The 15,239-nt window shown below is 38.8% G+C and overlaps 1 protein-coding gene across 1 annotated transcript in view; it reads right to left on the bottom strand.

Annotated features, from left to right (window-relative positions):
* The window catches only part of LOC123566185 (nuclear pore complex protein Nup133-like), a 420,170-nt gene that overhangs the window by 11,771 nt on the left and 393,160 nt on the right, over positions 1-15,239 (bottom strand). The window contains exon 31 of the mRNA XM_053549042.1: positions 8,871-8,951. Within this exon, the coding sequence (XP_053405017.1) occupies positions 8,871-8,951 (81 nt within the window). The remainder of the gene's footprint in view (positions 1-8,870; positions 8,952-15,239) is intronic.

Genomic DNA, 15,239 nt, shown 5'->3' with positions numbered 1-15,239 from the left:
TTTCAATTTAAAAGCAATAGCTTTGTTTTGGAGCAACGTGACCTACATTTCGAACGCACCAGATATCACAAGAGTGAATCTGAACTAATTTTATATTCCAAAAAATATGAGCTATAACAAAGGTCAACAAAGTATACTTTTTGATTAAAAGCTTTAGCCAGCCATTAAAAAAGTGACATGTTTCGGATTGTACCTGTTCCCAAGATGAAACCGCTATTTATGAAATCCTATTATGTCGTCCGTTTTTTCTATTTTTAGACATACTGACCTAGTTTTTGACTCATGTGACCCATTTCAACATGACCTAGATATCAATAAAACATTATGACCAAGTTTCATGAAGATCCATTGAAAATATGGCCTCTGAGAGGTCACAAGTTTTTCTATTTTGACCTAATGACCTAGTTTTGAACGCACTGACCCAGTTTCGAACTTTACCTAGATATCATCAAGGGAACATTCTGACCAATTTTCATGAAGATCCGTGAAAATATGGCCTCTAGAGAGGTCACAAGGTTTTTTATTTATTAGACCTAATGACCTAGTTTTGACACACGTCATCCACTTTCGAACTGACCAGATATCATCAAGGTGAACATTCTGACTAATTTTCATGAAGATCCATTGAAAAATATGGTCTCTAGAGAGGTCACAAGGTTTTTCTATTTTTAGACCTATGACCTAGTTTTTGACGCAGTGACCCACGTTCGAACTTGACCTAGATATCATCAAAGTAATATTCAGACCAACTTTCATGAAGATCCATGGAAAAATTGGCCTCTAGAGAGGTCACAAGGTTTTTCTATTTTTAGACCCAATGACCTAGTTTTGGACCGCACGTGACCCAGTTTCGAACTTGACCTAGATATCATCAAGGTGAACTTTCTGACTAATTTTCATGACGATCCATTGAAAAATATGGCCTCTAGAGAGGTCACAAAGTTTTTCTATTTTTAGACCTACTGACCTAGTTTTTAAAAGAATGTGACCCAGTTTCGGATTTGACCTAGATATCATCAAGATGAACATTCTGACTAATTTTCATGAATATCCATATAAAAATATGGCCTCTAGGGAGGTCACAAGGTTTTTCTATTTTTAGACCTACTGACCTAGTTTTTGACCGCATGTGACCCACTTTCAAACATGGCCTAGATATCATCAAGATGAACATTATGACCAATTTTCATGAAGATCCATTGAAAAATATGGCCTCAAGGGAGGTCACAAGTTTTTCTATTTTTAGACCTACTGACCTAGTTTTTGACCCCACGTGACCCAGTTTCGAACTTTACCTAGATATCATCAAGCGGAACATTCTGACCAAATTTCATAAAGATCCCGTGAAAAATATGGCCTCTAGAGAGGTCACAAGGTTTTTTTTTATTATTTGACCTACTGACCTAGTTGTTGATAGCACGTGATCCAGTTTCGAACCTGACCTAGATATCATCAAGGAGAACATTCTGACTAATTTTCATGAAGATCCATTAAAAATATGGCCTCTAGGGAGGTCACAAGGTTTTTCTATTTTTAGACCTACTGACCTAATTTTTGATCGCACGTGACCCAGTTTTGAACTTGACCTAGATATCATCAAGACGAACATTCAGACCAACTTTCATACAGATCCCATGAAAAATATTGCCTCTAGAGAGGTCACAATGTTTTTCTATTATTTGACCTACTGACCTATTTTTTGATGGCACGTGACCCAGTTTCGAACCATAATGGAATTTGGCCAGTTCAAGAAAGGAACCAAGATCTTATGGTGATACAAGTTGTGTGCAAGTTTGGTTAAATACAAATCAAAAACTAGAAAATGCTTTTGTAAAAAAGCGCATGTCTCCCCCAAAGCAAAGTCCTATAGGCAAGAAGTCAATAGGGGTCAGGAGCGAAAGTCAAATAGACACTGATGGTTGGCTGCAATAGGGATCATCTACTTGGCATGTCCAGTCATCCCGCTAAATTTCAACACTCTTGGCCTAGTGGTTCTCAAGTCACTGTTCTGGTTCCTGTGACCTTGACCTTTGATCAAGTGACCTCAAAATAAATAGGGGTCATCTACTCTGCATGTCCAATCATCCTATTAAGTTTCAACATTGTAGGTCAAGTGGTTCTCAAGTTATTTCCAAAAAATGATTTTACATGAACAGGCCACTGTGACCTTGACCTTTAATAGACTGACCCCAAAATCAATAGGGGTCATCTACTCTGCATGTTCAATCATCCTATGAAGTTTCAACATTCTGGGTCAAGTGGTTCTCAAGTTATTGATCGGAACTGGTTATCAATGTTCAGGCCTCTGTGACCTTGACCTTTAACGGAGTGACCCCAAAAACAATAGGGGTCATTTACTCTGCATGAACAATCATCCTATGAAGTTTCAACATTCTGGGTCGAGAGGTTCTCAAGTTATTGATTGGAAATGGTTTTCCATGTTCAGGCCCCTGTGGCCTTGACCTTTAACAGAGTGACCCTAAAATCGTTAGGGGTCATCTACTCTGCATGACAAATCATCATATGAAGTTTCATCATTCTGGGTCAAGTGGTTCTCAACTTACTGACCGGAAATGGTTTTCAATGTTCAGGCCCCTGTGACCTTGACCTTTCACAGAGTGACCCCAAAATCATTAGGGGTCATCTACTCTGCATGAGCAATCATCCTATTAAGTTTCAACATTCTGGGTCAAGTGGTTCTCAAGTTACTGACCGGAAATGGTTTTCAATGTTCAGGCCCCTGTGACCTTGACCTTTAATGGAGTGACCCCAAAGTCGATAGGGGTCATCTACTTTGCATGTACAATTATCCTATGAAGTTTCAACATTCTGGGTCAAGTGGTTCTCTAGTTATTGATCGGAAATGGTTTTCCATGTTCAGGCCCCTGTGACCTTGACCTTTGATGGAGTGACCCCAAAATCAATAGGGGTCATCTACTCTTCATGACCAATCATCCTATGAAGTTTCAACATTCTGGGTCAAGTGGTTCTCTAGTTATTAATTGGAAATGGTTTTCAATGTTCAGGCCCCTGTGTCCTTGACCTTTGACGGAGTGACCCCAAAATCAATAGGGGTCATCTACTCTTCATGACCAATCATCCTATGACATTTCAACATTCTGGGTCAAGTGGTTCTCTAGTTATTGATTGGAAATGGTTTTCAATGTTCAGGCCCCTGTGACCTTGACCTTTGACAGAGTGACCCCAAAAACAATAGGGGTCGTCTACTCCAGCAGCCCTACAACCCTATGAAGTTTGAAGGTTCTAGGTCAAATGGTTCTCCAGTTATTTGCTCGGAAATGAAGTGTGACGTACGGACGGACGGAAAGGGCAAAAACAATAATGAAGCCGCTATTGTGCAGACAAGGTCAAAATAGCTAATTCTGGCCCTTTCAGGGGCCATAACTCTGGAACCCATGAGGGAAGCTGGCCAGTTCAAGAAAGGAACCAAGATCTTATGGTGTTACAAGTTGTGTGCAAGTTTGGTTAAATTCAAATCATAAATGAAGCCGCTATTGTGCAGACAAGGTCAAAATAGCTAATTCTGGCCCTTTCAGGGGCCATAACTCTGGAACCCATGAGGGAAGCTGGCCAGTTCAAGAAAGGAACCGAGATCTTACGGTGATACAAGTTGTGCGCAAGTTTGGTAAAAATCAAATCATAAATGAAGTTGCTATTGTGCAGACAAGGTCAAAATAGCTAATTTTGGCCCTTCAGGGGCCATAACTCTGGAACCCATAATGGGATCTGACCAGTTCAAGAAAGGAACCAAGACCTTTTGGTGATACAAGTTGTGTGCAAGTTTGGTTAAATTCAAATAAAAAATGAAGCCGCTATTGTGCAGACAAGGTCAAAATAGCTAATTCTGGCCCTTTCAGGGGCCATAACTCTGGAACCCATGAGGGAAGCTGGCCAGTTCAAGAAAGGAACCAAGATCTTACGGTGTTACAAGTTGTGTGCAAGTCTGGTTAAATTCAAATCAAAAATGAAGCCGCTATTGTGCAGACAAGGTCAAAATAGCTAATTCTGGCCCTTTCAGGGGCCATAACTCTGGAACTCACGAGGGAAGCTGGCCAGTTCAAGAAAGGAACCGAGATCTTACGGTGATACAAGTTGTGCGCAAGTTTGGTAAAAATCAAATCATAAATGAAGTTGCTATTGTGCAGACAAGGTCAAAATAGCTAATTTTGGCCCTTCAGGGGCCATAACTCTGGAACCCATAATTGGATCTGGCCAGTTCAAGAAAGGAACCAAGACCTTATGGTGATACAAGTTGTGTGCAAGTTTGTTAAAAATAAAGTCATAAATGAAACCAATATCGTGCAGACAAGAAATTGTTGAAGGATAGACGCACGGACTGATGACGGATGAAGGGTGATCACAAAAGCTCACCTTGTCACTATGTGACAGGTGAGCTAAAAAAACCCAAGCAAAATTTATTTACATAACAATGGTTTCATACAGTTTCTTCTTGTCTTATTGTGCAGACAAAAATTGTTGATGCAAAAAAATAGCAAATTCTGGCCCTTTACGGGGCAATAACTCTAGAACCCATGATGGGATCTGGCCAGTTTTCGAAAGGAACTGAGATATCATGCCAATACAAGTTTTGTATAAGTTTGATAAAAATTGCTTGCAAAATGTGGTCTCTATCTTGTTCACAAGAAATTGTGGACGGACGGACGACAGGTGATCACAAAAGCTCACCCTACTATGTGACAGGTGAGCTAACAAGAGCACCGCCTTGCGGGTGCTGACGCTAATCTGATTTTTTTTGTATAATAGAAATATTGTCCTACCCATGATTTTCTAAGTCTAAAAAGGGCCATCATTCTTGCAAAAAGCAGGATAGAGTTATGTTTCTTGATGTACAGTGTCCACTTATGATTGTGAAAATCTGTTGCAAGTTTTAAAGCAATAGCTTTGATAGTTTATGAGAAATGTTGCCTTAAACATAATACTCAACCAAGAAAATGATTTTCTAAGTCCAAAAGGGGCAATAATTATTGCAAAAAGCAGGATGGAGTTATGTTGCTTGCTGTACAGGGTCAGCTTATGATGGTGAACAAGTGTTGCAAGTTTCAAAGCAATAGCTTTGATAGTTTAAGAGAAAAAGTTGACCTAAACATAAAACTTAACCAAGAAATCTGATATTTTCTAAGTCCAAAAGGGGCCATAAATCTTGCAAAAAGCAGGATGGAGTTATGTTTCTTGCTGTACAGGGTCAGCTTATGATGGTGAACAAGTGTTGCAAGTTTTAAAGCAATAGCTTTGATAGTTTAGGATAAAAGCTGACCTAAACATAAAACTTAACCAAGAAAACTGATTTTCTAAGTCCAAAAAGGGCAATAATTCTTGCAAAAAGCAAGATGGAGTTATGTTTCTTGATGTACAGGGTCTGCTTATGATGGTGAACAAGTATTCCAAGTTTCAAAGCAATAGCTTTGATAGTTTAGGAGAAAAGTTGACCTAAACATAAAACTTAACCAAGAAATCTGATATTTTCTAAGTACAAAAGGGGCCATAAATCTTGCAAAAAGCAAGATGGAGTTATGTTTCTTGCTATACAGGGTCAGCTTATGATGGTGAACAAGTCTTCCAAGTTTCAAAGCAATAGCTTTGATAGTTTAGGAGAAAAGCTGACCTAAACATAAAACTTAACCAGGCAACGCCGACGCAGACGCCGACAACCGCTCAAGTGATGACAATAACTCATCATTTTTTTTCAAAAAATCAGATGAGCTAAAAATATCTGGGGGCATGGGGGCCGACAGGGCCCCCGGTGGGTCCAGGGCAAAGCCCTGGCTAGGGGTCCAGGGGGAAGCTCCTGAAATACAGTAATTTCCAAGTACTGTACAAAGCTTTCCCTGATAAGTAGAGTCCTCTGTATTTCAGTTTTGGAGACTTCTGCAAACAACAATTCAAGACCTTATTTTTCAAAAATTAAATTTAATTTTATTATTTTCACACTATTTCACAATATACAAAGCGATTACATTCAAATTCTTATTATTGTTATTGTTTGTTGCCTCACTGATATACAGTGATAAGATCTGTCCTTTAAAATTTTTCTTTAGGTCATCCTTCTAACTTTTGGCAATGCTGTATGTGTTTACGTATGTGCCACTGGTTATGGCGTGTTGTTTATCCACCTTGTCTTGCATAGATTCAGTGTTCTAAGTACCATTAGAAGAACCCTGCAGAACCTGAAAGTAAACAAATGACATACAAAACTATACAGTAGAGCCATAAAAGACATCAAGAACAGTCCCAAATTTATAGATCACCATATATATATATATTTTTTTTTAAAAATTGGGCACGAGTTCCCCTAATAAACTGGCTTCTTTGGTTTAAACTGACACTTTGCTGCTGGGCTCATCAGTTCAGGGCAAGTTAAACTAATATTTACTCAGAATTAACAGACTAGTCCCAGCAAGCAACAGTGTATATGGCCAGTAAAGCAAGGAGAAGACAGAAGAAAGGAAGAGGGTGGGGTCACATCCATGCCAAAATTGCCTGAATTAAGGATACAATAATGTACGAAGTTCAGGTAACAATGTTAAAGAATGTGTTTCAGTCATTTGGGGTATGTTTAATACCCTTATTTTTATTTGAATTTGAGGCATACTTGTCATGGATGCTTGTGAGTTAAGTACCTCTTTCATAGATTAAGCATTTATAAACAGATAATGAAAAATCATCTCACCTCATTCCCCGTTTTCACAACTAGAGTGTTTTTTTCTGGTGTTCGGCGTCCTAGCAGTGAAGTCTGATGCCTTTCTTTCCATTGGATTTGTAATTAATCGTTTGTGCAATATGCAACACAGCAAATATCTATCTATCACTATCAGACCATTTCAACCCCTCAGAATCTAACTCGGACAAGTGCCATCGCCGTTAAATTTTGTTCTTGGCTTGTTTCTCAATCTCCTTGGTGTTTTAACCCGTTGGTAGAAACTTCATGATGGTCAGATCAGTCATTTTCTTCAATATTGTGAACTTCGAAATTTCTGCCTCCGATTAACAGTAATGAACAGGTTTTTGGTTGTAGTAAAAGGAGGTCATAAAGTATCACACGTACTGAAATGATTCGTTAACCATCGGTTACAAACGGTTACACACGGAAATTTCAAATAGAATCTTCAGTCTTTTCTGCGGAAATAACCGATCTACAGTCTATTTTTGGATGAAAAATCGCCAGCGTTCAGTTATTTTCTGCTATCGAATAATGTTACAATACGGTATTCCTAACGAAAAAGGACGATGCAGTCAGCACTATTATTAGCATCCTGGAAAATATGAATGTCATTATTTTGCCATTGATAGACGACCGCACTGGAACAATGACTAGTTGACGAGTTGATTTGATACCCCCCCCCCCGCCCCCCACCGAAAATCTCATCGGATTTACACGATTTGGAAAAATGACCTTTTGGAAGGTCCAAAATATGGAATTCCATCATAATGTGATATTGATCATGAAAAGGGCGCTATATAAATCTGGTATAATAATAATAATAATAATAATAATACGGAAAACTTTCACCCATGTACTTGTAGCAGTGAGCATAATGCCCAACTTCATAGTGCTGCCTCACTGGAATATCACTCTGTAGACACGTGGCATGATACCCCACCCAGTCACATTATACTGAAACCGGGCTGACCAGTCCTAGCAGTATCCTCTTAATGCTGAGCGCCAAGCGAGGAAGCTACTAGTACCATTTTTTACGTCTTTGGTATGACGCAGCCGGGGATGGAACCCACGACCTCCTGCACTCGAAGCGGACGCTCTACCATTAGGCTTCCGAGGCGGTTGTCTTCGGGCGGATGCTCTTGATAACTCGAGTGTTGGTGTGAGATATTACTGTGTTCTTAATTTGAGCCGCACAAACGCCAAGAATGTGCAAGCGAGAACATTCAAGATGGCAGCGCCCATTATTTCGCTGCAAGAAACACTAGCAAAACATCAAATGGCCAAGGGATTCATTAGCATACAACATAGATCTAGCAATGCTTTATTGCACAAATAATAAGATAGAATTAACAGTTTAAAGACAAATAAATCAATTTCACTGGGGCACAGTCATTTCGCCGCCATTTTGTTGAGTGTTCTTGAACCATGTTCCTGGTGCTCCCCGTAAAAGGTGGTGTAAAATTTTGACCCGCTAGGTTGTTCTCGGATCATGTTCTTGGCGTTCGAGCGTGATTTTTTTCTAACGGAACAGGTGCCAAAACGCCACGAACATGTTCTCATGTCAAGAAAATTCCACCTGAAGACGCCAATAGTGACACCAAAATCAAATGAGGTCATCCCCTCTGCATAATCAATCATCCTATGAAGTTTCAACATTCTGGGTCAAGTGGTTCTCAAGTTACAGACCGGAAATGGTTTTCCTTGTTCAGGCCCCTGTGACCTTGACCTTTGATGGAATGACCCCAAAAGCAATAGGGGTCGTCTACACCATAAGCCCTGCCATCCTATGAAGCTTGAAGATTCTAGGTCAAATGGTTCTCCAGTTATTGATCGGAAATGAAGTGTGACGTACGGACGGACAGGGCAAAAACAATGTCTCCCCCAGTTGGGGAGACATAATTATGGGAAACATTTCTGCAGAGTAAAATTAAAATCCCTTGATGGATGACACAGTTATGGACGAGATAGTTGTTAACAGACACATGGAATGATGGATGGATAATGGAAAACAGTAATCCCATAGTCCCAGAAACTGATGTTGAAACCAGTAAGGGACCCAGAACATTTTCAATAATATTTCATCTACATACATATCTTCTTATAAACAAAACTGAAATATAAACAAGTAAATAAAGTAGAAGTTGCAGTTAACGAGGTATAATATACTGACGGTATCAAGGAACTGCATCAGGTCATGAGCTTTCTTAAAGTCATATTCTGTTGCTGCTGTATTCTCCTCACAAATGTACAACTGGAAAAAACAACAAGTAAAATGGCAAAACTACTTAAAAACTTACTGACTTACTTTCTATATCAATAACAACAAAATATCATATCCTAATATATGGTATAAAGCAATGCCCATACACGTCTCTAGTGAAGCATCCCGGATGAGTAAATTTCAAACATGTCACAAACCAGAACAAGAGGGCCATGATGACCCTATATCGCTCACCTGAGTACCATTGCTTTAAAGCCCCAACTTTTACTACCCTGGCAGTAAGTTTTGTAGGAGGAGCCTATCAAATAACAACGCTACTCTAGGCTGTCTGTTAGCTAAAAATAGCTCACTTTAAATGATTCACAGGCAAATGTAAACAATGGTCAGTTGAAGAAGAAATTTGAACTAGTTTGCATGTTTTGATGGTAAAAAACTATTATTATCCATATTGTGCATCCATATCAGTATCAATCCTATGAAAAATTGAGTCAAGACTAGCATTCCTGATTTTTAATCTTGTTTATGTAAATTTAACAATGAAACTCAAAATCAAACATTAATTTAACTAAAATTCTGTCATTGCTGGCTGGTCCATTAATTGAGATAATCTAGCAATAAATGTAGAAATAATAAACTTTAAGTCTGGGATGCAGAACAATACACACAAATTAGCAAGTGCTGCTGTGATAAGGACTAATAAAAATGATAAGCTATTTGAAATTATATTTATCACTGTAGGTCTGTAATTAGTAGTTCCCTATTTCTTTAAAACATTTTTATGATATGACATATAAAAATATAACTGTAGAAATGACTATGATATTCTATTTGGTTTAAAAATTCAAAATTACTTTCTGGAGAAGTTTTGCAATGCACTCTAGCTAGGTGTTAATTCCATTGATAGGAAGCCTTCTGATGATCAGGTTTGTTGATAAAATTAACCACATGGGAATTGTTTACATTCTCTGTTCCTCTAGGGTTCATAACCTCATTAGCTCCTCCCGGCAAATTCAAATTTTTGGCAGTTAGGTTTAAATAATTTTTTGAAACTATACTTCAACATTTTTTGTTTTAAAAAATAAAAACACCAATTGATAAAGAATATTTCAATGTGTATTTATGCAATTTTTCATAACTTTTTATTCAGTGGTTTATTTAAAATTTTGAAAATGGGCTCTCTGATGTGAAACATGCATAATTTATATAAAAACCTGCCCCGGCACCATCTTGTGGCTTTTATATGGCAGTGGGGGGTTTAACCAAAAACAACAAGAGCTGTCTCCATAGGATGACACATGCCCCCGATGGCACTTTGAATGAATAGTTATGGCCGATGTTAGAGTTTAGGACCTTTGATCTACGGAGCTGTGTCTTGCGCGCGACACGTTGCTTACTGTGTCACACATTCATGCGTAGTTATTTTAAAATCCATGCATGAATGACAAAGATATGGACCTGACACGCCCATCAATGCACTATCATGAAAAATGACCTTTAACGTCTAAGTGTGACCTTGACCTTTGAGCTACGGACCTGGGTCTTGCGCACGACACGTCATCTTACTGTGGCACACATTCATGCCAAGTTATTTGAAAATCCATCCATGGATGACAAAGATATGGACTGGACACGCCCATCAATGCACTATCCTTTAACGTCTAAGTGTGACCTTGACCTTTGAGCTACCGACCTGGGTCTTGCGCGCGACACGTCGTCTTACTGTGGTACACATTCATGCCAAGTTATTTGAAAATCCATCCATCGATGACAAAGATATGGACCGGACACGCCCATCAATGCACTATCCTTTAAAGTCTAAGTGTGACCTTGACCTTTGAGCTACGGACCTGGGTCTTGCGCGCGACACGTCGTCTTACTGTGGTACACATTCATGCCAAGTTATTTGAAAATCCATCCATCGATGACAAAGATATGGACCGGACACGCCCATCAATGCACTATCCTTTAATGTCTAAGTGTGACCTTGACCTTTGAGCTACAGACCTGGGTCTTGTGCGCGACACGTCGTCTTACTGTGGTACACATTCATGCCAAGTTATTTGAAAATCCATCCATCGATGACAAAGATATGGACCGGACACGAAAATTGCGGACAGACTGACAGACCGACGGACCGACAGACGGTTCAAAAACTATATGCCTCCCTTCGGGGGCATAAAAAGAAAAAATTCTTACAAGGTATAGATATGTCAGAATACACCTAAAAATTGGAGGTACCATCCATGTTCTACCACAGAAAAGTGGTCTCAGTTTTTCCCTACGGCCAATAATAGAAAAAGTTACTAAATAAGCTATTTATAGTAACATAAAAGGAAAGTAATAAATAAAAATATTGTAAGTGAACAAAAGAAGGATCTGCCAAATAAAAACAAGAGCACTGCAATGCAATGCAAATGCAGAGCAATATTCACATAAAACAAAGTCATATGACCTTTGACCTCTAAGTGTGACCTTGACATTGAATTTAGCCATCCAAAACATGGGCTCTGCACATCCTTTCAATGAGTGAACATTTGTGTCAGGTTTCTCTGAAATCCATCAAGGGGTTCAAGAGTTACAGAGCGGAAGGGAAATTGCTAACCAACACACAGACAGACAGACGGACACCGAGGCGATAACATAATATGTCCTTGTGGGTGTATAAAAAAGAAGCGAGATCTTTTGGTGATACAAGTTGTGTGCAAGTTTGGTTAAAATGAAATCATAAATGAAGCTGCAATTGTGCAGACAAGGTCAACATAGCCAATTTTGGCCATTTCAGGGGCCATAACTCTGGAACCCATTATGGGATCTGGCTGGTTCAAGAATGGAACCAAGATCTTTTGGTGATACAAGTTTTGTGCAAGTTTGATTAAATTCAAATCATAAATGAAGCTGCTATTGTGAGACAAGGTCAAAATAGCTAATTCTGGCCCTTTCAGGGGCCATAACTCTGGAACCCATTATGGGATCTGGCCAGTTCAAGAAAGGAACCAAGATCTTATGGTGACACAAGTTTTGTGCAAGTTTGGTTAAAATCAAATCATAAATGAAGCTGCTATTGTGCAGACAAGGTCAAAATAGCTAATTCTGACCCCTTCAGGGGCCATAACTCTAGAACCCATAATGGAATCTTGCCAGTTCCAGAAAGGAACCAAGATCTTATTGTGATACAAGTTGTGTGCAAGTTTGGTAAAAGTCAAATCATAAATATAGCTGCTATTGTGCAGACAAGGTCAAAATAGCTAATTTTGGGCCTTTCAGGGGCCATAACTCTGGAACCCATTATGGAATCTGACCAGTTCCAGGAAGGAACCAAAATCTTATGGTGATACAAGTTGTGTTTAAGTTTGGTAAAAATCAAATCATAAATAAAGCTGCTATTGTGCAGACAAGCTCAAAATAGCTAATTTTGGCCCTTTCAGGAGCCATAACTCTGGAACCCATAATGGGATCTGGCCAGTTCAAGAAAGGGACTGATATCTTATGGTGATACAAGTTGTGTGCAAGTTTGGTTAAAATAAAATCATAAATGAAACCACTATCGTGCAGACAAGAAATTGTTGAAGGATAGACGCACGGACTGATGACGGATGAAGGGTGATCACAAAAGCTCACCTTGTCACTATGTGACAGGTGAGCTAAAAAAACCCAAGCAAAATTTATTTACATAACAATGGTTTCATACAGTTTCTTCTTGTCTTATGTAGATATAGTACCTACCCAAAAAAGAAAAACTGAAAGACTCTTATCCTAGCTACTGATATGACTTATATTTGTTTAGAATGTTGTAACCTAGAGCTGCTTTTGAAACAAGAGGACCAAATGGTCCTAGCTTGCTCACCTGAGAACAGCTAGAACAAGGTACTACTTTGATTTGACTGGTTGACCTATTTTTTGACCAAAGATGACCCATATTTGAACCTGACCTAGATTTCACCAAAACAATCGACAGGATCAAATTTCATGAATATCCAGTCTAAAGTGCAGCCCACAAGCTATTTCTTTCATTTGATCAGGTGACCTAGTTTTTGACCCAAGATGACCCATATTTGAACCTGACATAGATTTCGCCCAGACAAACAGCCTGATAACATTTAATGAATATCCAGTCTAAAATGCAGCCCCTAATGCATACACAAGGTATTTCTTTACATTTGATCAGGTGACCTAGTTCTTGATCCAAGATGACCCATATCTGAACCTGCCCTAGACTGCACCAAAAGAAACATTTTTGATCAAATTTAATGAATATCCTGCGTAAAATGTGACCCCTTTTGCATGGGCAAGATATTTCTTTGATTTGACCAGGTGACCTAGTTTTTGACCCAACATGACCCATATTTGAACTCTAACTAGCTTTCATCAAGACAAACATTTTGATCAAATTTCACAAAGATCCACTGAAAAAATGCAGACCCTATTGCATACACAAGGTTATTCTTTGATTTGACCAGGTGACCTAGTTTTTGACCCAACATGACCCATATTTGAACCTGACCTAGATTTCATTAAAGCAAACATTTTAATCAAAATTCATGAACATCCTGCCTAAAATGTAGCCCCTATCGCACTCACAAAGTTTTTCTTTGATTTTACTGGGTGACCTAGTTTTTGACCCCCGATGACCCGTATTTGAACTTCACCTAGATTTCATCAAGACAAACATTCTGATCAAGTATCATGAATATCCAGTGTAACATGCAGCCACTATTGCATACACAAGGTTTTTCTTTGATTTGACCTAGTGACCTAGTTTTTGACCCAAGATTACCAATATTCAAACTTGACCTAGATTTCATCAAGGCAATCATTCTGACCAAATTTCATGAAGATCAATTGAAAAATACAGCCTCTATTGCATACACAAGCTAAATGTTGACAGATGACAGACATCCAGCGATCACAATAACTCACCTGAGCATTGCTCAGGTAAGCTAAAAAGCGCATGTCTCCCACAATTGCCTAATCATCTAGATTGGCATTTCTTCTCCATTATGTATCTGAGTCAACAATGCACCAAAACCTGTATTACTGGCATCAGTATTTCGGTAATTCAAGGGCCATAATTCCAAAGTGCCTGGGCTGATTTGGTTTGTTATTGAACTTGGCCGAGGACTTATTGTCAAACACATTTTGTTCAAATTTGGTTAAGACCAGAGGAGAAATGTTCCACTTAGAGTGCGGACAAGATTTATGACAGACCGACACACACAGTGACAGACAGACAGACAGACAGACACACACACACACACAGACAAGAGTAAATCAATATGTCTCCCACCACAGTGGTGTGGGAGACATAAAATCAAAAAGCTGTTTTCCAACATAACAATTATTTTGGAGGGAATATTTTTTCTGTTTGACGGAGTAAAAATCTGCTACTTTTGATTGAGTAACAATATGCGTATTTAACTGGCAAATTTTCGTTATTGAAACACATTCAAAATGACTACTCAGTCAGGATCATTATCGCTGCATTCAGACTTGTTTAGGGAAGGACCCGGTAACCAACCCAGTAGGATACCTAGCAACTCTACCGAGCATGCTGTTTATGGGGAAAGACACGGTAAAATTTAAACAAGAGGGCATATATCGCTCACCTGAGTAGAGTTGCTTGCTTGAACAAATTTCTTAGCTAAAGCTTTTAAAACAAGAAAATTAGGAGAGTGGGTCAAGGTAAAGATAATGCAAGATTACTTTTGAAATCTGTAAAAAACATATTACAAGTGGTCCAAATCTTTTTGCTGTAGCTTAGAAAACAAGGAAGTAGGTCAGTAGGTCACCCTGATGGTCAATGAAAGCCTGTTTAAAAGATCGGCATGCAAAAATGTACATGTCATCCAAATTTCAAAGCTGTATCTTAAAAAACAACAAAGTAGGTCAGAAGGTCATATTCAAGGTCACTGAAAATCAGTTTTAAGATCTGTGTGCAAAACTGTACATGTCATCCAAATTTCAAGGCTGTATCTTAAAATACAAGAAAGTATAGGTCAATAGGTCACATTCATGGTCACTGAGTCAGTTTTAAGATCGGTGTGCAGAACTGTACATGTCATCCAAATTTCAAGGCTGTATCTTAAAAAACAAGAAAGTAGGTCAGTAGGTCAAGGTTACAGCCAACTGACCCCTAATTACTTGGGGTCATAAGGTAATTATAATTAAACAGTCTAGGAAATATGATCAGATAATTTTTGAAGTATTTTTTCCTATATAACTCATATAAAAACTATATTACCCTCGGGGCGGGCCTCTTTTCCCCCCAGGGGCATAATTTGAACAATCTTGTTATAGAGCCACTAGAAGTGATGTTCCGAT

This window comes from Mercenaria mercenaria, chromosome 1 (genome assembly GCF_021730395.1).
Source record: "Mercenaria mercenaria strain notata chromosome 1, MADL_Memer_1, whole genome shotgun sequence".
Classification (NCBI taxonomy): Eukaryota; Metazoa; Mollusca; class Bivalvia; order Venerida; family Veneridae; genus Mercenaria; species Mercenaria mercenaria.
This window is presented reverse-complemented; position numbering and strand designations above follow the sequence as displayed.